General features: G+C 43.4%; 2 protein-coding genes across 2 annotated transcripts; one reads left to right on the forward strand and one right to left on the reverse strand.

Annotated features, from left to right (window-relative positions):
- The first annotated feature begins 409 nt into the window (after positions 1–409).
- On the forward strand, positions 410–17,839 carry aig1 (androgen-induced 1 (H. sapiens)). The gene is made up of 6 exons (XM_020659154.3): positions 410–735; positions 4,820–4,975; positions 8,143–8,244; positions 16,152–16,267; positions 17,038–17,204; positions 17,367–17,839. Exons 1-6 carry the CDS (start codon positions 595–597, stop codon positions 17,384–17,386), a joined length of 702 nt encoding a protein of 233 aa, XP_020514810.1. The 5' UTR covers positions 410–594; the 3' UTR covers positions 17,387–17,839.
- A 3,625-nt stretch (positions 17,840–21,464) lies between these two features.
- On the reverse strand, positions 21,465–23,819 carry adat2 (adenosine deaminase tRNA specific 2). The gene is made up of 6 exons (XM_065963918.1): positions 23,586–23,819; positions 22,603–22,707; positions 22,278–22,428; positions 22,073–22,179; positions 21,842–21,914; positions 21,465–21,583 (listed from the first exon to the last, which is right to left on the reverse strand). The coding sequence occupies exons 1-6, from the start codon at positions 23,658–23,660 to the stop codon at positions 21,555–21,557; spliced, it is 540 nt and encodes a 179-aa protein (XP_065819990.1). The 5' UTR covers positions 23,661–23,819; the 3' UTR covers positions 21,465–21,554.
- Between the last annotated feature and the right edge of the window lie 688 nt (positions 23,820–24,507).

The following is a 24,507-nucleotide window of genomic DNA, read 5'->3' on the forward strand; positions in this document are numbered from 1 at the left end:
CAGCTCATTTACATATTTAAAGGTACAGACACAGAAACAGCCTGTTCTGAGCAGGGCTGAAATAGAGGGGTTTATAGACATGATCAAATACAGGATCAGAGTGGATTTAGAACAAGAAACTTCACACACATGTTTTGAGGAGCTCTGAGACTTATTTACACTGGTTGAAGAGGATGAAGATATGTCACCTTTAAGGCTTATTTCAGTGTATTCTCACACAAACATTACATAATTTAAAATGTACAACTTTTCACTCAAACTCTTTCATGTTTCCTTTCTTTTTTAAATGTATTCTCCAAATAATTTAATAAAAAAAAGACTAAAAAAAGGCTAAAACATTTCATGTGTTTCTAAGTGTACTGTGGTCTGTGTGGAAGCCCGGCTGTCAGCCCTCCCCTCCCCGCTGCATCATCATCACAACACGGAAGCAGTAGACACACTGTGGGGGGGACAGGAGAGGCTGCACACACAGACAGCGAGGTTAACACAGGTACAAAACAGCTCTAAAGAGAAACAGACAGGGGTGCAGGAAAAGGGGGTGCAGATATATTAAAGCAGACAACCTTAAGATCGGCACAGAGAGAGCGGAGCATCATGGCGCTGATCCCCTCGCAGGTTCTCCGGGTCGCCATCCTGATGTCTTACTTCTCCATCCTCTGCCACTACAAAGCCTTAGACATGCCGGCACACCAGACCTACGGGGGCAGCTGGAAGTTCCTCACCTTCATAGACCTGGTAAGATTACATTTGAACCCTGAAACACCCGGGTAGGTCAGCTGAATGAGTCTGTGCTTCGTGTTGTGGTTACGGTGTCATGCTTATTCAGCGGTTTCCTGCTTCCTGTTTGTCTTTTCGGGTTTTAATTCATCGTTTTAAAGAAAGCAGCTGTTGAAATTGCAGTAATGATAGTTTAGTTGTGTGTGGAGTCGTGTTTTAAGCTACCAACGTGCTCTGCTGGGGAGCTGTGAGTGTGTGTGTGCAGAACCGGAACAGGTGTAACGGTGCAGAATGCTCCCTGTCACAAACGATCCCCCTTTACGCGGGAGTGCGCCTCGTGCACAGTATTGATTTTGCCTTTTGAAGCTCAGGGTTCCCACGTGTCCGGGAAAAACCTGGAGAAACTGTTGGGAAATGAGAGAAACGGGAAAATGTCCTGGATGAATACTTGTTATTCTTTACATAACCTCGTTTTTAAAAAGAAAATGTGGAAAAAAATAGGTTATAAATGCTCAAACTAGTATTGTAACTGACCTATATTTTTCAAATGAAGCGCCATATGATCTGCAGGTGACCCATCATACATTTCATTAACCTTTATGAGCATGTACAGTAAGAGTTCATGGTCCAAAACCCCTGAAAAGCTCTAAATATATTACATTTAATTCTCTGTTTCAGCTGTTTTCTCAAGATATAAACTTATTTATTTACTTTGTAAGATTTTATTTTTGGGCTTTTTTTCCTTTTTTCAGGTAGGACAGTGGATAGAGTAGAACATCAGAGAGAGAGAGAGGCAGCAGGTCGGACTTGAACCCGGGCCGCCTGCTTGAAGGATTAAAGCCTCCTAACCACTAAGGTTTTCACTCCATGAAGATGAGTTTTTTTCTCGAGACCTTAAAAAAAGTACTGAAGTGTTTCACAATAAGCCGACGTTATTTTGAGATAACAACATAAATAAGTCAAGATCTCAAGAAAACAACTGAAACCAACAAAGTTTTGTTAGATAATTGTAATGAAATGAAATGAATGGATGCAGGTTTCACACTAAACAAAATATGATTGAAAACAAAACAAACTCGCTCAGTGATTTTAAACGGCCTTCTTCAATGAAATTAAAAGTCAAAGTCACTAATATGCCGAGTCGTCCTGAATAAAACAAAACGTCCATCATCTCACTCTGTGGGCCGTTACTACTAAAAGTTGACATGACTGGCTAATAGCATTAGCCTCCAACACAACGGCCTCTTTTTGGGACGCTTGAATGCGTGCATTGTTCAAACTGACTGGTGGCCTCGTGTGTGTGTGTGTGTGTGTGTGTGTGTGTGTGTGTCCTTTTTAAACTCGTCATTAAAGCGTGAAGTCCTAAATTCAATTTCACTTCAGGGTTCAGATCACTGGTTCTGCAGCTCTCATCAGAAGCTTTTATAAGACCAGTATAAAGAAGCTATTAGCCTACGTTGACTTTTATGTGCCCAGATTTTATGAAGTCAACATTGAAGTCTCTGCTGTTGTTTTCTTTTTTTTAAGATGTATTTTTGGGCTTTTTGTGCCTTTAATGGAGAGATTGTTGATAGTTGATAGAGTCGGAAATCAGAGAGAGAGAGAGAGAGGGGAATGACACGCTGGAAAGAAGCCACGGGTGGGATGTGAACCCGGGCCACCCGCTTGAGACAACAGCCTCCATACATGGGGCGCGCGCACTAACCACTGCACCACCAGCGCCCCCTACGGTTGGACCCAACAGATATGGGACTTTTGGGGCCAAAACGATATTGGAAAGAAGAAGAAAATGAGATACTGATATTTATATTGGGCGATATCTTCCTTAGATCTCTGATCTGTAGAGAGAGATAGATAAAGATAGGGACATTTATTGCATTAATCCCTCAAATGCAGTTATCAAACATGACAAAGATTTATAATGAAGACAAGATGATCACTCACCTCTTCATCACCGCTCGACACTCTGCAGAGTGATGACGCTTGTTGTAATCAAGCATCAACCTCGGGTCTTGAAACATGAAGCCAATGCTCAAATGTAAAATCCTGCAGTTCCTGGAGTGTCCACTTGAGGATGAGACAGCATTTCCATCATGGAGGCCGCCATCGATGAGCCTCCAGCGCCCCCTGCAGGAACAGACGGCTGACGATACTCAGGCTTCAAATATTCATATTTACAGTGTGTGGTTGTAATCCATACAGCGCCCTCTGCTGGTGAAAGAGAACTAGTAGTGTAATACAATTAAACCCAACTAAAATTATATTTAACTGCTGAATAATATCGACACATATCTGCGATAAAATTAGCCGATACCGATAATCAGTGGTTATGCTGATATCGGCCGATGAATCGGTCGGTTTTATCTTCTGTATCTTACCCGAAGTTAAAGTGTAACCTAAGAACAGTTCTTTAAATGTAGCCTCACTGTGTGTGTGTGTGTGTGTGTGTGTGTGTGTGTGTGTGTGTGTGTGTGTGTGTGTGTGTGTATGTGTGTGTGTGTGTGTGTGTGTGTGTGTGTGTGTGTGTGTGTGTGTGTGTGTGTGTGTGTGTGTGTGTGTGTGTGTGTGTGTGTGTGTGTGTGTGTGTGTGTGTGTGTGTGTGTGTGTGTGTGTGTGTGTGTGTGTGTGTGTGCGTGTGTGCGTGTGTGCGTGTGTGTGAGAGAAAGCCGAGTCATATTTTCCACATTAGACTTCTCCTCCTGGTTAACTGAGCTCTTAATGACCTGTGCACACCAGCAGCCAGGAAACACACAACGCTACAACATCTGGACCTCAATGATACCTCGTGTGTGTGTGTGTGTGTGTGTGTGTGTGTGTGTGTGTGTGTGTGTGTGTGTGTGTACATGCAACATGAAGCCCTGCAGAGAAGTGCTACACCGAGGCTGAACTGCAGACATGAATACTGTGAGATCCTTCGAGAGAGAGAGGAGACTGTGTCTGTCACTTCTCATCATCAGAGAGCCTCATCGCTAGCTGAGTTCTCATTGAAATCCATTATTCATGTAGCAGTGGAGCTAATTCATGCAGGGGCTTCTTATTTATATTCATCCTGACGTCCACTAAGATGACAGAATACACACCCAGGAGCGTCGTGTTTTTTTAGACCGAACAATGAGATTCATGCAAAATTAAAAACAACGCATCGGCATGTGATCTCTCTAAAAACAAAAAGCTTGGAGGCCGAGGCGTCCCCACACCCCACACTCAGAGAACGACACCTGATCCTTCCAGCTGGGATTATCAGAGGAGAGATAAGTGTGTGCATCCTGTCCAGTCTCTCCTGGCTGGAGGTCAGATCCATCACTGTGATTATGGTGATGTGAGTGTTTAATTACACACAGAAAAGAAATGCAGAACTGGTTCCTCTCTCTCTCTCTCGCCCTGCAGCTTCTTCTCATCTGTGCATGTGAACTCTGTGATCAAAGTGAAGTATATTTTTGATGTGTTTTTATGCACATTTAGTTCTATCTGAACACAGTTTGTCTCAGCAGAGGAAGCTTGTGAAAGAGTTTCCGACTGTCGGAGGGTTGTTTCACAGTGAGGCGAGGAGTTTCAACATCTTACATGTCAGAGTTTCTGGAGAAGTGCTGAATTCCCAAGCTGCATTATAAGTGTGGTAGTTAGTTTGTCTGTTTTATGACTCCTGATTAGCACTATTAAAAGTGGATTTCTAGGGCTGCGGCTAATTTGCGACAGTCCTGATTATTTCCTTATACGATAATTAGGCTGTTTCTGTGTCTGTACCTTTAAATATGTAAATGAGCTGTGTCTGACCACGCCCCCCTTTCTGGAAGGGCTTGGGTGTCTCTGGATTTCTTGCTCCATGTCCTATTGTTTACGGTGAGAAGGCAGACTCAGAGGGCAGAACAAACACCTAGCTGTGGGAGTGTCACCCACCTGGGGGAGGGGCTACTGCCCTTTGTGATGTCATGAAGGGAAAATCTCCAAACATACTGTTTGAGCACACATTTTCCTCATCGCTTTGTGTCTTTGAAGTGTTTGTCATGAGAAAAGGTGTAAGCGCTCTCTCTCTCTCTCTCTCTCTCTCTCCCCCCCCCCCCCCCCCCCCACCTCTCTCTCCCGCCCCTCTCTCTCTCTGTAGGTGATCCAGGCGGTGTTCTTCGGTCTCTGTGTCCTCATCGATGTCTCCAGTCTGCTGACTAAGGGCGGCGACAGCAGGGAGCAGGAGCGTCAGCTGAGGAAGCTGATTGGCCTGAGGGACTGGATGATGGCTGTGCTGGCCTTCCCTGTCGGAGCGGTGAGCAGATGGATGCAAACAAGCATACACACACACACACACACATACACACACACACACACACACACACACACTCACACTCACAATAGCCTCGGGATGGATCAGCCTGGCTTGCAGGAATCAAAGGCTCGACTCGAGCATTTGTAGAGTAATCAGCTCTCGCTCTCTTTGAACTGTGGCCCAATTTCTGTTCAGAGGGATTTTTTCCTCTCTCAGAAGTCTGAAAAAAAAACTGTTTGTGAACTCAGAATGCGGATGTCACAAGTGTCAACAGCTCACCCTGTTAGGATGTGGACATCACAGAGCGATCCCTGTCCTCTCCCATACATGACCGTGACCGTATTTAATGCATTATCCCGCTCGCTCTCATGACCTCAAAGTGTGCTCTTAGATTTAAAACACGACTAGTTGAGCTTTCCCTCCAAACCCGGCCCGATGCTCTAAAACACTTCCTGCTTGTTCCTGTTGCTTCTACTCAAACATATAGATCATGACATGCACAGATTTCCGGCACTCAACTTAATGCAACAACACTGTCACATCTATTTTGTCATTTAAAATAAGAAATTGGACTTAGACTATTGTTGCCACGGTAACAAAACATCGTATTAACATCGTTTTGTTTTTACTGGCATCAAATGGAAGTCTAAATATCTGGTAACCAGTAAGTATGAGGTTAGTCGTCTGTTGCCATGGTATCAAAACAGGTATTTATTGACACATAAGTCTTTAAGGAGTTCTGATTGGAATAACTCATAATTACACACGTATCTGTGATGGTCGTATATCACCTGTTGACATCATCTGACATCTAATTCTGAAGTTATTAATCAAGCTAGCTATCGACAAACTGATTCTTACCTGACCGGGATTATAATTTTCAACGGAGGAGGACAACGTCTGCCCGTCTACGTGTGGGCTACGCCGTAAAAGTTGTGAAATATTGGTGACATTTCTGTAAATGAGGTGATCGGTGACGACCTTCAGCGGGTCGGTCCGGCTGTGAATGAAATCAGAACAGAAGAAGAGAAGCGGTGTTGAGACGTCCTCCGCTTCCTTCAGACAGCCAGACGGTGACCTCTGTCTGATCCACACACACACACACACACACACACACACACACACACACACACACACACACACACACACACACACACACACACACACACACACACACACACACACACACACACTTTATTCAAGATTTCACTTGGCACGTTGCCTTGTAGCTTCTGAATGGAGAAACTTGTGTCTGTTTGACCATGCCCAGATCCTTGGTTCTCGACACACACACACACACACACACACACACACACACACACACACACACACACACACACACACACACACACACACACACACACACACACAGTCATTAATATTCACACTGTTTACACACACACCTGCACAGAGATGGTGATGACACACAGTTGATAGCAACAGGAGAACCTGTGAGATAGATAGCTGCAAACCACACACTTAAGAGAAGTGTGTGTGTGTGTGTGTGTGTGTGTGTGTGTGTGTGTGTGTGTGTGTGTGTGTGTGTGTGTGTGTGTGTGTGTGTGTGTGTGTGTGTGTGTGTGTGTGTGTGTGTGTGTGTGTGTGGTTTACACACAGCACAATAGACTGATTATCACCACAGCTAACGTCTGCAACACTAGCCTCACTGATACGGATACAACGTGTGTGTGTGTGTACGTGTGTACCAATAGCGAGATGATGTGTGTGTATATGACACACAGGGACAAAGTGTGTGTGTGTGTGTGTGTGTGTGTGTGTGTGTGTGTGTGTGTGTGTGTGTGTGTGTGTGTGTGTGTGTGTCGCTGAAAGCAGAGAACTTTCCGGTCAGGGTACAATAAGGGGGGATCGGTTCAGGTGCCTCAAACTGGAGCCCAGGTGACGGTCAGGTAATTCCACCCCCCCCCGTCCTACAGAACATGGTCTGGCCCGGGTCCAAACAGTCTGCTGGAGATACATTAGACTCTTCAGTTATTTAGCTTTTGGTGCGTTTAAGGACTCATGGGAAAGACGATCGCTGTAACTTCCAGCGGGATGTTGTGGATGCACAGCTGGGCCTGAACATCTGCAGCCATGCTAATGGAGTCTTTATGGCCCCACTCTAACTGTGGATCAGAAACCACATCAGTCTTTTACTTCTTCAGGTCCTCTAAGGCAGTGGTACTCAACTGGTGGGTCGGGACCCAAAAAGTGGGTCACCGAGCCGTTTTAGTGGGCCAGGAAAAACTAGTTGTGTCAGAAAGTTTATAAGTGGTTGAAAAATATCCAACGTTTGGGTCAGGAGTTTGAAATGGGTCCTGAGGCTAGACCAGTTGAGAACCACTGGTCTTAAGGGATACTGGAGCTCAAAGTGAAGCAGGATAAAATTCTAACACAACACTCACATTAAACACTTGTTATGTTATCATATCTAGCATCTTAAAATGTGGCAAATGCTAAGATTAAGCTATCCTTTAAGTTAAGTTTTACCTGCCAGTCGTCCAGGGAGGGAGTTCACCTGATCGTGATCACCTTCTTCTCTTTTAATGAGGGCCCGACTGATATGGGACTTTTTTGGGGGCCGATACCGATATCAGTGTTGGGAAGAGAGAAAATCCAATTCCGTTAAATCTGCAGATACCCTTCACGTTCGATCTTTAGTGATACATAGATATAGATTAACACATTGAATGCATTGATCCTCAAATGCAGATATCAAACAACGTGCCTCACCTCTTGACCCTCTGGAGAGTGATGATGCGTGTAGTAATCCATATAGCGCCCCCTGCTGGTGGAAGAGAACTGCTAGTGTAATACAATGACACTCCAAGGAAATGCTATTTGTCTTGTGAATGAATCTAGCCATCATAAAGCTAGGTATAATCAGCCGATATCGATGGTTAATATCGGCTGAAATTATCGGCTGGCTGATTAATTATCGGTCGGGCTCTACGTGTAGATGATCAGGTTTACACGGTTCCCTTTGTCCTGAATATGAACACAGTTTGAAAGGTTGCATTTGTGTTATTCTGCTGAGTCAGTTAATAATAATAATGATATTCAGGTCACAAATGTAACTGCGTTTCTATGAGATGAAAAAGTAGTTTTTGCACGGTGCTTGGTTTGCTAACTTTTCAGTTTTGTCCCTCTCTCTCTCTCTCTCTCTGTAGTTTGTGGTGTTTACCTTCTGGAGTCTGTACCTGTACGACAGAGAACTGGTCTACCCCAAACTACTGGACAACTTCATCCCTCAGTGGCTCAATCACGGCATGGTGAGTCCAGCCTCCTCATGATTCGGGTCGTTACTTTGGAAAAGCTCGCTGATGATCATTATCTCGGCTGCATCACCTCTAAATGGATCAGTTATTATCAGACAAAAAAGTCACTAAGAATACATCACCTGCAGGGGGCGGAGCCTGAAGGCAGAGCAGGTTCCATCCCTCATCATCCTGCAATGAGCTTTTAGACATTTACACATTTCAATAATGATAATTACCTTTAATTTAACCAGGAAATTGACTCACGGGGGGTTATTATTCAACTGTAAGGAAGACTCAATAAATTAGGCGACATGAGATCAGACGGATGAAGTGAAATTATGGTACCATATTATTATTACAGAGGAGTTTAATAGATGTGCAAAAATTGATTTAGAAACCCTAAAATGAATGTCAACTGGGGTACAGTGGAGGGATGACATCACTGACATGCAGTTTTGCAAAATCATGTCTGCAAAACTCCACTTAAAACAAAGCTAGTACCAGAATGTATTTCCGCTACGCTGCGTTCATGTCATTTGTTAATGATGGAGAAAATGCATGACAGTCAGGCTTCAAATAGAGTGGGGCAGCATGCAGTCCTGACATGGCACTTGTTTTATTTGATTTAAGTTCTTTGACAGTAAAGCTGTTTTCACATATGCACTCCTGAAGATATCTAGATAATTTCAGGAGGACTGCTCCGGCAAGGAAGTAACGAACGAAGCAACAGAGAGAATACTTGTCTTTCTGTCAATGCTACGTGTAGTTGAACAGAATCACAACATGAACTAAAGAGTGGAGAAGAACATCCTGGAGAACAGGAAACAGAATGCAGCAGGTTCATTAGAGCACAGATGGTAGAGTTCGTCAATGCACCGTGTAGCAGTCACAGTATATAAACCTCACTCCCCCCTCCTATTGGCTTGAGTTGGATTCTACGGAGAATATCCTGCTGCGTTCTCACATCAGCACACTCAGACTTTCTGCAGAAAAAAATACTCGGGGTGAAGTCAGAGTGAAAAATGTGGATATTTGTGTTCACATATTCAGCTCCTCCGGGAAATCTCCAGAGTTTTTCATGAGGTTTCTGCAGGTGTGAACGCTCTATAAGAGTACTGCTGTGTTCCTATTGTTCTACCTCTGTGTCCAAACACCCAAACTAAATCCTTCAGCGTGTAAACCTTCTTCTGAAGAATGAAAAATAATATTTAAGTTAAAAAAAAAAGATCATCTGCAGTTTAAGGATTTTTAAAAATGTTGTTAATGTTGTAAATGTTAATGTTAAAAAAAAAAGAAAGTTCCTGCTTCTGTTTGATGCCACCTGTCAATCATGTCCACATATTTCTCCCCATCATCGCATGCAGACCTTTCCAGATTTTTTTGGGTCACTGGGTCAAGTGCAGCACTTACCAGAACCACCATGCTGTGCAAACCGCTGCTTAATTATCTTAACTTCTGAATATTTGATAAATCTTATCGGTGGTGCAGGGGAACCTTTTGGATTGGACTACAGTCAGAGGCGTCTCGCGGCCTTTGATTTGCCGTCTGGAGGAAACTGTTTTTTAATCTAATGTTTATGTAACAACTACCACGCCGACTGACTGATAACAGAGTCAGCCACGTGTGAGATAATCAGAACATTTTCAGTCCATGCAAAACAAACCTCCTCGCGAAGCAGCTTCCTCCCGCCAGAACTCGCCCACTGAGCCGTGTGAGGCGAGGTGAGACGGTGTGTGTGTGTGTGTGTGTGTGTGTGTGTGTGTGCAAAAAAAAAGATCATTCCCATTAAAACTAGTCAAACAGAAAGAAACAAAAGACAGCGTGTGTGTCTGTTTGTGTATCGTCTCGTACTCCAGAGCATGATGTAATTACTCAGTTGTTGCTATTGCGGCGTCGCCAAGGACCAAAACAACCAGAACATCACCAACCGCCTCCTGTGTGTGTGTGTGTGTGTGTGTGTGTGTGTGTGTGTGTGTGAGTCCAGTAAATATTTTGCGGTATTCCATGGTATCACTGTTGTTTGTGTATGCTGGCTGCCATAGCAACCGTATTGCCATTCCCATCGGAGGGAGGGAGGGGCCATTTGATGCAGAGCGAGGGAGGGAAAGTATTTTATTAAATCTCTTTTTAAGACCGAAGCCAACAAAGTGATTGGACGTCAGGCGGCTTTTGTTTTGACAGACTGTACAGACTTGTTGTTGATTTATTTATCGTAGTGATGATGGAGCATCTTGGCTGAACGCACTTCATGTGGAGGTGACTCGGCTAAGTGTTTTTCTCCTTCAGAGTTTATGACATCTTTATCAATTCATGAGTTATTGATTTATTGATTTATTGTCTGTTTCTGCACAGGGTTTATATTCTTATAGAAACTTTGCAATCAAATATAGTTTATAGACGGAGCGTGAAACGGACAGTTTGTAGCTTTGGCAAATTTTCAACAAATCTCTTGTTGGGCGGGTTAATGGACTTGAGCTTGTATATTTCTTTTCTAGTCTTCTGACTACTCAAATGCGTTTACACCGCAGGTCACACCAACACATTCACACCCTGATGTTAGAGGCTGCTGAGTAAAGAGTCATTCAGAAGTAACTAATCCTATTCATACACATTCATACACCACAGACAAAGCAGCAGGAGCAACTTGGGGTTCAGTGTCTTTCCCAAGGACACATCGAACATGTGGCTGCAGGATCTGGGGATCGAACCCCCAACCTTCAGGTTGAGAGACGACTCTACCACTGAGGCACAGCTGCCATAATTAATATAACAATACACACATGTTAAACACTTATATTGTTAGAAATTTAAAATACAACAACCCACTCTGGTTTGATCTTAGTGACCTCTTGACCTTTGTTGCAGAAGGTTTTTTGTATCCAGAGTGGGCAGTCCTTCATGAAGAAAGATGATCAAATATAAACTTTATTTGTGGTTGTTTTTTGGTCTGATTCAGAAGATGTTAACTGTGTGTGTCAAGCAGCCACTGAAGCTAATCTGGAAGAACAACAAACATCTGCAGTTCCTCGAGTGTCCACTTGGGGTTGGCACCAAAAACCAAAGAATGCCAATAGGTCCCATATTAAAACCTGTGGACATGTCTACAGCTGGGTTTTGATCATATTAGACTTAAGAGTTTTGCAGCTGAGTTGACAGACAGGTGAGTGACTTGTAGCTGTTTGCAATGAGCTTTAAGCCCCGCCTTGCTGCGGAGAAAATACCCGGAGGCTTGCTTGGTGAAGTCAGAGTGAAAAATGTGTCCGTTTGCGTTCACACATACAGCTCCTCCTGCAAATATCAGGTGTTTAAGCTCTTTAAGTATTAGAATTAGTTTGAAAGAAAATGCAACAACATCAGTGTGAAAGAAAATAAATTGCATGAAAATAATGACCTAACATTGGTACATCTTTAAACGCTGCCTCAAACGGCTTTAGTCCACAGCGTTGCTTCAGATTCTCAGAGTGTGTTTGTGATAGAAAGTGGAACACGGTCGTCCCTCCGTGACACGATAAGCTTCTTAAGTTGGACAACTTTTACCAAAAATGTCGACTGGAGACGTTTCATCAGCATTCAGGGTTCAAGTGGAGTTCAGTTTAAAACCATGTATCTGTGCAGGACACCAGGACTGAGCAGAAACCACTCTGAGCTGCTGCTCTGTGTGTAACAGCTCCTCCTTAAAGGGCCCTCACTGCTCATGGAACAAAGTGAAAACTAGAAAATACACAAAACACTTTCAAGCTCAAAGGTCCAAACTAAGTGATAGGATCATAAAAAGTTTACTGTTTTTTGATCTGTGCTGCACCTAGCGTCTTTGCCGTTTGGTTATGTGACTTAGAAAACCAGTGTTGACCAGTATAGATGTTTTCTCTATTTATTTGGGTGTCTGGAATTTAGTACAGGAAGTGTTCTGGTAGTATTCAATTTAATCAGGAGAGACTTGAAGAATGAACATTTATGTATTTAACAATTCAGGAACTAAAAGTCTTTGGGGATTAGACTCTGTCATGATGACTTCATGCACTCAGAGGGGTAGTGAGGCTGACAGCAGGATAAGATACCCCCCCACCCCCCCCCCATGGAGTCTAGACCCTGGTGGTGGTGATAGAAGAATGCAGGATGTGATGAGGAGGGGGTCTTGTCTCTTTAAGCTCCCAAAAATAACGTATTTCTTCATTCAACTTGAGCCACTAATCTGCCCGACACTCTGTCGCTAGAGCCAATCAATGAGATTTCCTGACTTCCTTAAATGCATCAGAAGTGATAGTTTAGTATCCATTCCTCTTGAGGACAGACCAGACAAAGCTTGACTCTTTATTTTTATTTTTTTTTACAAATCTGCATCATGAAGATGTTGTTTCATACCGCTGCAGAGTGAAGCCTCGGTGTAACTTACTATTTACAGTTCAACTCAGACTCACCAGAAACAGATGAACGCGCCCTCCTTCTGAGGATGCAATGAACCAAGTGATTAGGGTGTTTGTTTTGCAGACGTGCAAGATCACACTGTCTCTTTTCAAGCTCCTCATCGAACAGTAAACCATGCAGCGTGATCTATTTCTAGTGCGTAGATTTCAGTTTTTTCTAAGAAGAAAACCCACGAACCTGACCTCACCCAACCCCAGCTGTGTGAAATGGTTTGTCCCAATTTTAGCTCCGGACCACAAGAATGAACCACTGCTGTTCGCCGAACAGGGGGGGATTTTCCGCGGAGGCTGAAAACTGGCGGCTGGAGCAAAACCCCAAAACCTCTGGGGGGGGGGGGGGCAAGTCAAACAGACCGAGACAGACCGAGGGAGAGAGGGACAGCGAGGATAAAGGGAGTATTATTTACGAGTGGCAGAGACTAAACTTAAACATGACCAAGAGACTGGAATTCCACAGAGGCACCCTGGGTAAAAGTGCAGCGTCAGCGTGTGTGTGTGTGTGTGTGTGTGTGTGTGTGTGTGTGTGTGTGTGTGTGTGTGTGTGTGTGTGTGTGTGTGTGTGTGTGTGTGTGTGTGTGTGTGTGTGTGTGTGTGTGTGTGTGTGTGTGTGTGTGTGTGTGTGTGTGTGTGTGTGTGTGTGTGTGTGTGTGTGTGTGTGTGTGTGTGTGTGTGTGTGTGTGTGTGTGTAGTATAATGATGGGAGGGAAACCTAGAATTTAAGACCCCAGGAGAGAGAGCTCTTCTGCCCATCCTCGTCTGAGATGTTTTTATTCTTGTTAGTTTTTCACATTCTTGGCGTCTTCAGTCTGACCGTTTTTAAATCCATCGGAGAAGCCGGACCGGTCACAGGAAGGTTGTGACACCATGACCTCCTCCATCTGTGCACAGAACACAAAGCACTCTGCCCGATCAGAGACGGGTTTGGTTTTCCTGCCACACCAACTTTGAAACTCAATTAACAATACAAGAGGCTTTGGTTACATAATCCCTCCTCTTCCTGAACGTCTGCAGGACTCTGAGGGTCGCATGTAAGATCACACCTATAGATCGTTTGCTCTGGTCTGAATCATGGAGCAGGTTCTTCTATGCATTTAGGGCCTGATGGATATGGGATTTTTGGGACCTATACCAATTTCGGGGGTAAAAAAAAGCCTGGCTCAGTTTCGGCAGATGGCTACTCGTCATGAGTCTGGTTTTGCCCAAGATTTCTGCTTCTTAAAGAGGACATGTTATCCCCCTCCTCCATCTTTTCAAACAGCCCCCTGTGGTCTAAATGAAACATCTGTGCTGTGCTTTGGTCAAAATATAACATGAATCAAGCACCAGAGGAGGTTTGTGACCCTATATAAACCAGCTCTCTCAGAACGCTCCGTTTTGGTGTGTGTGTCTCTTTAAATGCAATAAGCCCCGCCCCCTGAGTTTTCCCCGTAGACATCACTCCTCCGTAGAAAAAATAAAACCTGCACAAAAGTTTTGCTCTAGTCTGGTGGTGGAGTCCATGGGTGGAGATACCAGGGGAGAGGAGGGGATTTTTTTTTACCAGAATCCCACTGTGACATCACAAGGAGAGCACATTAGAAATGGAGCATTTTCCTCTGTGTTGTAAGACTTATGCAGAACACAAACAAAGGACTGGATGGGTTTATTTCACATTTTGTGGGTCAGTAGACTCTCAGGTTACCCAGATATATGTTCAGAAACGCTGTACAAGTGGATTTTTCAGAATATGTCTCCTTTAAACATTTTTTATTGATGCTGTCATTTTGCTAAATGTTGACCCGATCATCTTCCGAGGAGATTGGGGAGGTTAAAATCACTCGTACCACACCTCGCACCACAGGAGAATCTGACAAGATAACCTGGCCTTTGCTGACTTCAGTCAGGGGGCGGAGTCAGGCCCGAAATCGGACCGATTATCTGGTATTGTGTTCCCTGCTTTAGACAGTGTGCAGGAGTTTTACCGTGGTTTGGGTGCTCAGGACTTCTCTTTTTCTCGTTGTATTATTGAAACTGTCGTCGACATTGTTTGTTTTTTACATGGTACCCTGACGTCCCTACTTGTCTGAGTCCGATAAAAAACAATGCGAAGAAACATCTCTGTCAGCATCACATAAACACTGCTCATCGTCTCCAGCAGCCAGTCTGGGAGTAATTAACAGATGGAAGATTCCCAGTTGATGTTTTTCTCATCGTAACATAACGAGGCTCGACTGCTGGAGAGACAAAAGAGCCCAGAGGTCTGACTTCACCCCCCCCACACACACACACACACACACACACACACACACACACACACACACACACACACACACACACACACACACACACACAGCTGTGCTTCTGAGAGTGCAGCTGAGGTAAGAGGTCTCAACTCTGCAGAGACAATTACGCCTGGTTGTGTGTGTGTTTCTGTGTGTGTGTTGCTGTGAAGGCTCACTGTATTTTGACTGTGCGTGCCCCCTAGTGGACAAAGGAGGTAGTTCATTTAAAATCAGTCCAGACAAGAATACATTACTGACCCTCGTTCTTGTAAAAGTTGTGTGATTTCCGAGGCGTTGTGTGTTTGTTGACTCACAGAGAGCACAAATAAAACACACATTCTCAAGTGTGTGTCGAATACCGCTCGACAGAAAATAGCAGCTCATGTCATGACCTCCATTACGTGTGTTTGTATGTTTAGAATAATAACACACACACACACACACCGGCTGTATAAAGGGATGAATTAATTATTTAAACTGAACAAACTAACATCCAGTAATCACCGTTTGAGGAGGTGGAGAAGAAGGACAATCTTCTAACCCTTAAAGGTACAGTCTGTAGCTTTGTCCTGAAAAATTAAATTAAAAAAAATAAATTTAAATTTATCCATTTATCCATCATCCCTTCTGGGCCTCCGTACATGTGTGATGGTGCCTGAGTCTGTAGAGATCCTGTCCTCTGACTGGATGTGGATGTTCTGGTTGACTCTGGATGTTTCTAGGCGAGGAGCTGGTCTGTTTCCTCCAGCCAATGACAGCGCAGCAGGTAAGTTTAGGAATGGATACAATTCAGCGATTGTGATCATAGTGAGACGAAAAGTCAAGAGGTGAAAGCTCGTTCCAAAACGAGGGTGAACCTTGTGTTTGGCTTTAACCTGCAGACGTGGAGTTGGTCTACTTCCTGTTGGACAGGAAGGTGACAAACACCAGCCGTTAGCTTGTGTTAGCGTGTGTTCGCTTGCAGAGTAGGTACAAGCAGTAAACGTTCACCCTACGTCCCGCAGAGAGTGTGAGCTGAGCCCAGGAGGACGAGGAGCCCAATCTGAATCTAGTGTTTACAAGCTTCAGGGAACATGTCTACTGACTCCACCTTTAAAGGAACGCAAAAAAACACAAAACGTGTTGTAACAAAAATCTGTCAGTCAAATGTACTGAAGTATTTGTATGAATTTAAACATCATAGAAAGACTGAAGTATGTACCACCTCCTCTTTTCTTGTGTCTGTGTCTTTCAGCACACCACTGTTCTTCCTTTCATCATCATCGAGATGAGGACCACCCACCATCGCTATCCCAGCAGGTCTTCGGGTCTGGTGGCGGTGTGCTGCTTCGGCGTCGGATACATCCTCTGGTAACAAATGTTTGACTTCTTCCAACACACCAGAAACAACAACACACGCTACACATCCAGTTTAAAGTCACCTGGACCCTGTTAGGACTTTTTAAATCTAGTGAACGTAGACTGTGTATGAAATACAAAAGTGTGTTTTTAACAACGGAGGGCAAAACAGTGACCGCCATCTTATTCAGCTTATTCAGCTACCTGAATACCAGTAACTATGAAACACTTGATTCAGCCTATAAGAAGATTGGAAAACCAAGAACAAAGACGAATGTAAAAGACATCATTGTTTCCAGAACTACACATCCCACAATCCATTGCACCCTTCGTTCAAAATGTACACAGACCTTCTCTCTACATGTATCTTTGTCGTAGTGTTGATGTTGTTAATGTTGTAACATTTTTTTTGGGGCCGGTAACATTTCCATGGTAACAGCAGGCTCCACCCATCAGAGACGCTGCTGAGATGCTGTAGGATTGTTGGTTGTGTAGTTCTTTTAGCCAAGATCGTGAACGTAATCATACAAAGTTAAACAGGTAGCTCGTGGTCAGTCCTCCGTAGAAGGTTATGACATCATGGCCAATAATTAAAATCCAATATGTGACGATCTTCTCTTCAAACCCGCCCCGTTTAGCGTTTCTAATATAGTTTACATTTATTAGAATTTGTCCTAAGTTAAAATCTTTTCTACAATGAAACGTATCCACAAAGGTCCTTAATGGACTCAACGTTGACTCTCCTCTGTGTCCCCGCCCCCTCTGTGTCCCCGCCCCCTCAGGACGTGTTGGGTGCACGAGGTGACGGGCGTGTGGGTGTACCCGGTGCTGGAGCGCATCACTCCGCTGGCTCGGGTCGCCTTCTTCAGCGCCATGACCGCGGTGATCTGTGTTTTCTACACGCTCGGAGAAATCCTCAACAGCTACATCTGGGACAAGCAGCAGACTGGTACACACACACACACACACACACACACACACACACACACACACACACACACACACACACACACACACACACACACACACACACACACACACACACACACACATAAACCTCACAATCTCTCACACATGTTTACACTCTCATCTGTTTGTCTCTTTCTTTCAGATAAAGTCAAAGGTGAGTGACCGTCTCTCCCGTCTGTGTGGGCATGGATAAGCCCCGCCTCCAGAAGAGGACGAGCTAAGCCCCGCCCACCCAGGACAGCACAAGAACAGGAAAAACAAGCGACCTCTCCCGGAAGTGGAAACAACAATAATCTTTGAACTTTACTCATAACAATAACTTAGACAAAGACAGAAAATCCTCTCTTCATTTTTTTTTTTTTTTTTGATGTTTTGTCGTGTCATAGGTTCAAGGTTGCGTCGGCGTTTGTGTTGTGGAGGACTTTGGACAAACGCACAAAACATACATTGACTCATAATGTGAACATATTAACAGACACGCTGTATTTGTAAATGAAGGATTTCTTTCAGAAGCTGCAGCAGAACGTCATTATTATTCATCTCATGAGCGACACTACATGTACGGAGGAAACTTGATGTTGGTACAAAATCAATAAAGTTTGAGTGGAAAATGTTCTCTGGCAGTGACAATCATCAATAGTAGTTATATTTCAGAGGATCCTCGTAAAAGAATGGTCATTTTAGGATAAAGTATTGGTTCCAGACAAGGCTCTGTGTGCTCAGACGGGCTGTTTGGAGATTTTCCCTTCATGACATCACAAAGGGCAGTAGGATGAGGATGCACGGACCCATAAGAGACCGGAGCGGACACGCAATGCACACATATCTGGTGGGAGTTTGCCGTTTTTGGGCACCGGTAACTAGGGACGTAGGTTACTACTCGTCCTGATTGGTCCGCTTGACGTCACCCAGCGCTTTTCTGAAAAGTTGAAATAATTAAACTGAAAAAGGCGTCATCCTTTTTCTTTTTCCATAGGTTTGTGTGTAAAAAAGGCGCTGGCAGTTGAAAAAAGAAGTCAAGTGTGAACACGGCCTGAGTCTGCCTTCTCACCATAAACAATAGGACATGGAGCGAGAAAGCCAGAGACACCCGAGCCCTTCAAGAGGGGGGGCGTGGTCAGACACAGCTCATTTACATATTTAAAGGTACAGACACAGAAACAGTCTGTTCTGAGCAGAGCTGAAATAGAGGGGTTTATAGACATGATCAAATACAGGATTCATCTTGATTCCATGATGGTGTAATGTTAGTGTCTCTGTATGAATTCATATTGTGTTTCAGTGTTGCAGAACAAAGTGTTAAAGTTTCACATTCATCAATCTTTCATATTTATATATTTTTAATTCATCACCTTCTCGTTCTGAGTCCTAAACAGGTTTGTTTGAATGAAAAATATGGGAAAAAGGGCGACTCGGCGTCTTTTATTAGCATCTAAAACAGATGAATTTATTTGCAGCTTGTCAGATAGAGGTCTGTCTGAAATGAGGAGTACCTATTTTGGTCACAAGGGGGCGCCACAATCAAGATTCAAGTATTAATTGACTGCAGAACAGAACAGTGACGCGTCTCCGTTAGCTGAGGAAAACTAAGACGCAGTATTAAGAAATATGACTAATAGCTTTGGAGATACTCAGATGATTAAGTAAAACATATTTATATTAAAGGAATGGGAACACTACAGTTTAACAAAATAGAATCAAAATACAGCAGAAATATGTTGTGCTTCATTTGAACCACTAAATAAAAGTGAAGAACTTCTCGATGTTTGATTTGTTCTCCTCTGAAGAGTGACTCACGTCTGAGAGCGTTTCAGGTAGTTTCCTTTTGTCTTCTTTGAGACTTGAGAGAAGTGAAACCACACACACACAAAAACACGACTTCCTGTCCCCCCCCTCCCCCCCCTCCCCCCCCCGTGTCGTCTCTCGGGTCGTTTTGTAGTAAAATAACTAAATATACACTCCTCCTTTGTTCTCTCCTGCAGTGTTTTTCTTTCACCTTTACAAAAGATGACATCTCATGTTACACCGCTTTCTTTTTACGCGTGTGTGTGTGTGTGTGTGTGTGTGTGTGTGTGTGTGTGTGTGTGTGTGTGTGTGTGTGTGTGTGTGTGTATAAATGTGTGTGTGGCTCCTCGTGCTGTCATTTTGAAAAGGAGAGTTTGACACATCACACTTTGTTCATTAGCGCTTTACAGCTAGCTCTGCACTGCTCTCCCTCTCTCTTTCTCTGTGTGTGTGTGTGTGTGTGTGTGTGTGTGTGTGTGTGTGTGTGTGTGTGTGTGTGTACGTGTGTGTGTGTCTGTGTGTGTGTGTGTGTGTGTCTGTGTGTGTGTGTGTGTGTGTGTGTACGTGTGTCTGTGTGTGTGTGTGTCTGTGTGTGTGTGTGTGTGTGTGTGTGTGTGTGTGTGTGTGTGTGTGTGTGTGTGTCTGTGTGTGTGTGTGTGTGTGTGTGTGTGTGTGTGTGTGTGTGTGTGTGTGTGTGTGGTCCCTTCATTAACACGTCAGCTCCTCCACTCTGAGGTGACACATTAAAACATTCTGGAATATTCTGCTCTGCATTAATTAGCATAGATTTGCATGCTAACGAGCAGAGAGGAGCTGGTCTGCGGCGCCGGTTCAGACGCAAAAGAAAATCCCAAACCTGTCGGTGAAGGATCTGAACAGAGCAGAATAAACACCTGCAGGTTTATAGGACATCTGATTGAACAGGAAGAGGAAGTAGAAAAGGGTTACTGTAAGACCACAGACTGTGTATAAAGATGGAAGAAGCATTCCCAGCTCCTCTCGTTGTTCTAAAGTGAAGCCAAAATACACCCACGGCAGCAGAGACACTTTAGATTCTGCTCTGGATTTGTTTGGACCAGAGAAGGTAGGCGCTTTTAAGACGGTTACATATTGATAGTTTGACCTGTGTCTCATCTGTTAACATGGAGGAGGCGGAGCTTATGACCTGCACTGCAGCCAGTCAGCAGGGGGAGAAATAAATGTTCCAGCTTCACTTTTGGGGAGTTTTCAAAGACTACTAAAAGTTAGACGACATAAGAATTGAGAAAAGGAAGGAAATAAGATTTTAAAAGTTCACGTTTGGATAATTTCTATCTCAAAGTAACGACGCTGTCTCTTTAAATAAATCAAATGTTTGATGGAAAAAAATAAAAAGGGTTAAAAATAAAGAAACAAGAGCAGCTGGGAGGTAATATGAATGAATTTAAGTAAGCAAAAGATCAATTGTGAGAAAGTATGAAAGGAAGGATGTGGTGGAGGAAGGAAGGAAGTGGTGGAGGAAGGAAGGAAGGAAGTGGGGGAGGAAGGAAGGAAGGAAGTGATGACGCGTAAAAAAACAAAGAACAGACTTTTTTTGCATCTCGTCTCTTTTAGATCAAAGAGATTAAAACTCTGGACACCTGAAACACACACACACACACACACACACACACACACACACACACACACACACGAAGATCACAAATGATCCCAAACACACATATGCCACAAACATTCTCTCTTACACTCGGCACACTCAGTTTCACAGCTGGGGCGAGCTAAAAAAAACACTGAGAACACACACACGTACACACACACACACACGAGAGGAAGTGAGACGGCAGAAACGGTCTGAGTTGTGACACTGTGTGTGTGTGTGTGTGTGGGGTAGTGCTTGTGTGTGTGTGTGTGTGTGTGTGTGTGTGTGTGTGTGTGTGTTGTATGAGCTGTTTAGTTCACCCTCTTTGACAAGCACTACCCCCCCCCCCCCACACACACACACACACACACACACACACACACACACACACACACACACACACACACACACACACACACACACACACACACACACACACACACACACACACACAGTTTCTCACTTTTCTTCTGTCTCGTTGTCAGAGACGTTGAACAGGAAATGGTTTGTTGGTGGTTTCACATTCACACTGACACAGAAAGAAGACGAACAACACGACCTCACACACAAAGAAATGAAAGAAGATCAAATCTAATTGAGTTTGAAACTCTCTTTTTAAAATATTCTGACCATTTCATGTTGTAAGTTTCAGTTTTACACTCTTATCTGTGAGTGGACACATCTCACACCAACAGCAGATAGATGACACGTTCAGTTCATCGTAAGTTTGTTTAGAGGCTTCATCTTTCTTTGAAGCTAGCTGCTGAAGTGCGCCCCCTGCTGGGAGACTGATGCGCAAACAACGACAGTGAGAGGACATCAGAATGAAACACAGAACATTTTACATAAAGTGTTGTTTATTAAATTAAAACAAATTTAAAAAGGCGCAGTACAGGAATGATAAAAAGTAGATATATAACAGAACGTTCAGTCCTTCCTTGTTTTGGGTTTTGGGGCTGAAACAGACAGAAAATACAAAACTGTTAAAGGGAGGAGAACCAAAAACAACTGAGAGTAGGAGGGAGAGGAGTAGAAGAAATCTAAAATCTAAGACAAGAGGAGAGAGAGAGAGGAGGAGAGGAGAGGAATGTCACTATTTAGAGGGAGTATTTTTTCAAACAGAAGAAGAGAATAAGAAAGACGAGAAGAGGAGGTAAAGAAGGAAGCGAGGACAAGAAGTAAATGAAGAAGACTGAGGGGTTTTTATTCTTCACCGTTTGGATTCTCCTGTTTGTAGAACGACTTCAGCATCTCTACAGCTTCTTCTGCTCTGTGGCCTGAAACACACTGAACACACACACACACACACACACACACACACACACACACACACACACACACACACACACACACACACACACACACACACACACACACACACACACACACACTTACTCATACACACATTTTAAAGCAACTAACACAAAGATAAAAAGACCCCACACCTTAAATGTGTTCCCTGTGTGAGGTAAGTCTGCAGAGGAAACATCCAGAACTGAACCACAGCCTCCAAACCGCTCGTTCCTGCAGCCGTACACGACCACGGGGATGTCTGACCGCTGGTTAAGAAACAGACACTGAAGCACACACAGACTATACACACACACAGATACAGTATTTAAAACACACACTTTGGGGGGGGGAGGATACTGCTGAGGCGCAGCGCTGCAGCACACATGATGCACGGCTCCACGGTGACGTACAGCGCCGTTCTCTTGCACACGCTGCTCACATCCAGGTTGCTACGGCGACACCAATCCAGGAGCTGATCCAGGGCGACCATCTCTGCGTGGCGAGTGGCCTAACACACACACAAACACACACACACACACACACACACACACACACACACACACACAAAGATTAATATAAGGTGTGCAAAGACTGTGTGTCATGATCTGTTTGAAGCTGGAATTAGCTCGTTCAAACCAGATTCAGTTCTTTTAAAAAGTGGTTTGTGTCATTTCTTTCTTACATTTCTGGTCTCGTTGACTTCGTTTCTTCCCTTCCCCACGACTTGATCGTTGTAGACCATCAGACATCCCACCGGCACCTCTCCGTTCTCCAGAGCGTCTTTGGCCTGCAGGAATACATCACACACAACAGCATGTCAACACCTGGAGACCCCACTGCACATTCTCTAAACCAGAGACTCTACTAGTTAATGTGTTAAAGGTCTCATATTCTCCTTTTTGACGAGTGTAAATAAGTGTCAGAGTTCCTCAAAACATGTGTGTGAAGTTTCTTGTTCTAAATCCACTCTGATCCTGTATTTGATCATGTCTATAAACCCCTCTATTTCAGCCCTGCTCAGAACAGGCTGTTTCTGTGTCTGTACCTTTAAATATGTAAATGAGCTGTGTCTGACCACGCCCCCCTCTCTGGAAGGGCTTGGGTGTACTCGGTCTTTCTCGCTCCATGTCCTATTGTTTACGGTGAGAAGGCAGACTCAGAGGGCAGAACAAACACCTAGCTGTGGGAGTGTCACCCACCTGGGGGAGGGGCTACTGCCCTTTGTGATGTCATGAAGGGAAAATCTACAAACGGCCTGTTTGAGCACACATTTTCTGAAAAGTGGAGCAGGCAAAAGACGGAGAGGATGGACTTTACTCATCATTGGGGGGTTTGTAGACGGACTAGAGACACATGTTAGAGTTAGAGGAACATGATGAAGTGGATTATGCATCATATGTTACTTTTACTTTTCTTACAGTCGTTGATTCATAGTTTTTTTATTACCTTTGGATAACCTTGTGATGTCTTTACAGCTTTATTAAGCTCATAATTAAAGGAAAATGTGCTTAAAATTAAGGAATTATCTCAAAATGTTAAGTATAATAGATGACTTTTCAGTAATTACTTTGAAATCTGTTACTCTATAAAACTTATCAGGCACATGCAACAACATATTCAACCTTTTTAATTAATTAATTAACATAAATGTCATGTATCTCTCACCATGTCAAAAGCGCTGCACATCCACCTCTCTGTTTCCTCCTCACTGGGAGAGAAACTCTCCTCCTCTGTTCCCATGGCAACTGCGACGACTTTACTGCTTTACTTGAATAAAAAATGACATGCTTAAAAACTGCTTTTGAACTACTTTAATGCATCATAATCGTGCCCTGCAGTCTGCTCGCCATGTTCTTTAGAACGACAGGGGACGATAATACTTGACGGACCAAAATCCAGACAAGAACAATCGACCTGCTCGGTCGATCGTGCCTCTCCACGCTCATCCTCGTGTTTGCGTTGGTTGCGTCAAGTGAGCGACAGTTAGTCACATTCAAAGCGGAAGTAAAGTGGATTTTGGATACAAAATAAAAGTATGACTCCCTCCCTTAATGTTGGGCTTCATTAATAGGATCATGTGTCCTATGAGGGACAAAAAATGACTAAAGTATAAATAAATAAATGTTGGGAGAAATGCATACAATAATGTATAAATAAATAAATAATTAAATAAATGCATCAATAAATAAATATATGCTGAAAACAATACATCAAAGAATAAATAATAAATACACTTTGTTAATGAAAAAAGCCAAGTTATATATTTTTACATGTATTTATTTATTTATTAGCGTATTTCTACAGTTATATATGTATCAATGCATACATTTCCACATTAATTGAGTTATTAATTTAATTCCGTATTTTTACATTTACACATCTATTTATTTCTGTATCCAGGGCGCAAGAAGAAAAGTATTTATGTAAATTTGCTTCTGTCTGTTTTTCAAAATTGACCAATCCTACTTCAGTAATGTTAGGACGGCCCACTTAATTTACATATTTACTTTTCCTTGTACAACATGGACACAGAAATACATAAATAAATATATTAATATAATTATTTAGATATTTATTGATGCATTTA

The sequence above is a fragment of the Labrus bergylta genome, chromosome 15 (assembly GCF_963930695.1).
Source record: "Labrus bergylta chromosome 15, fLabBer1.1, whole genome shotgun sequence".
NCBI lineage: Eukaryota > Metazoa > Chordata > Actinopteri > Labriformes > Labridae > Labrus > Labrus bergylta.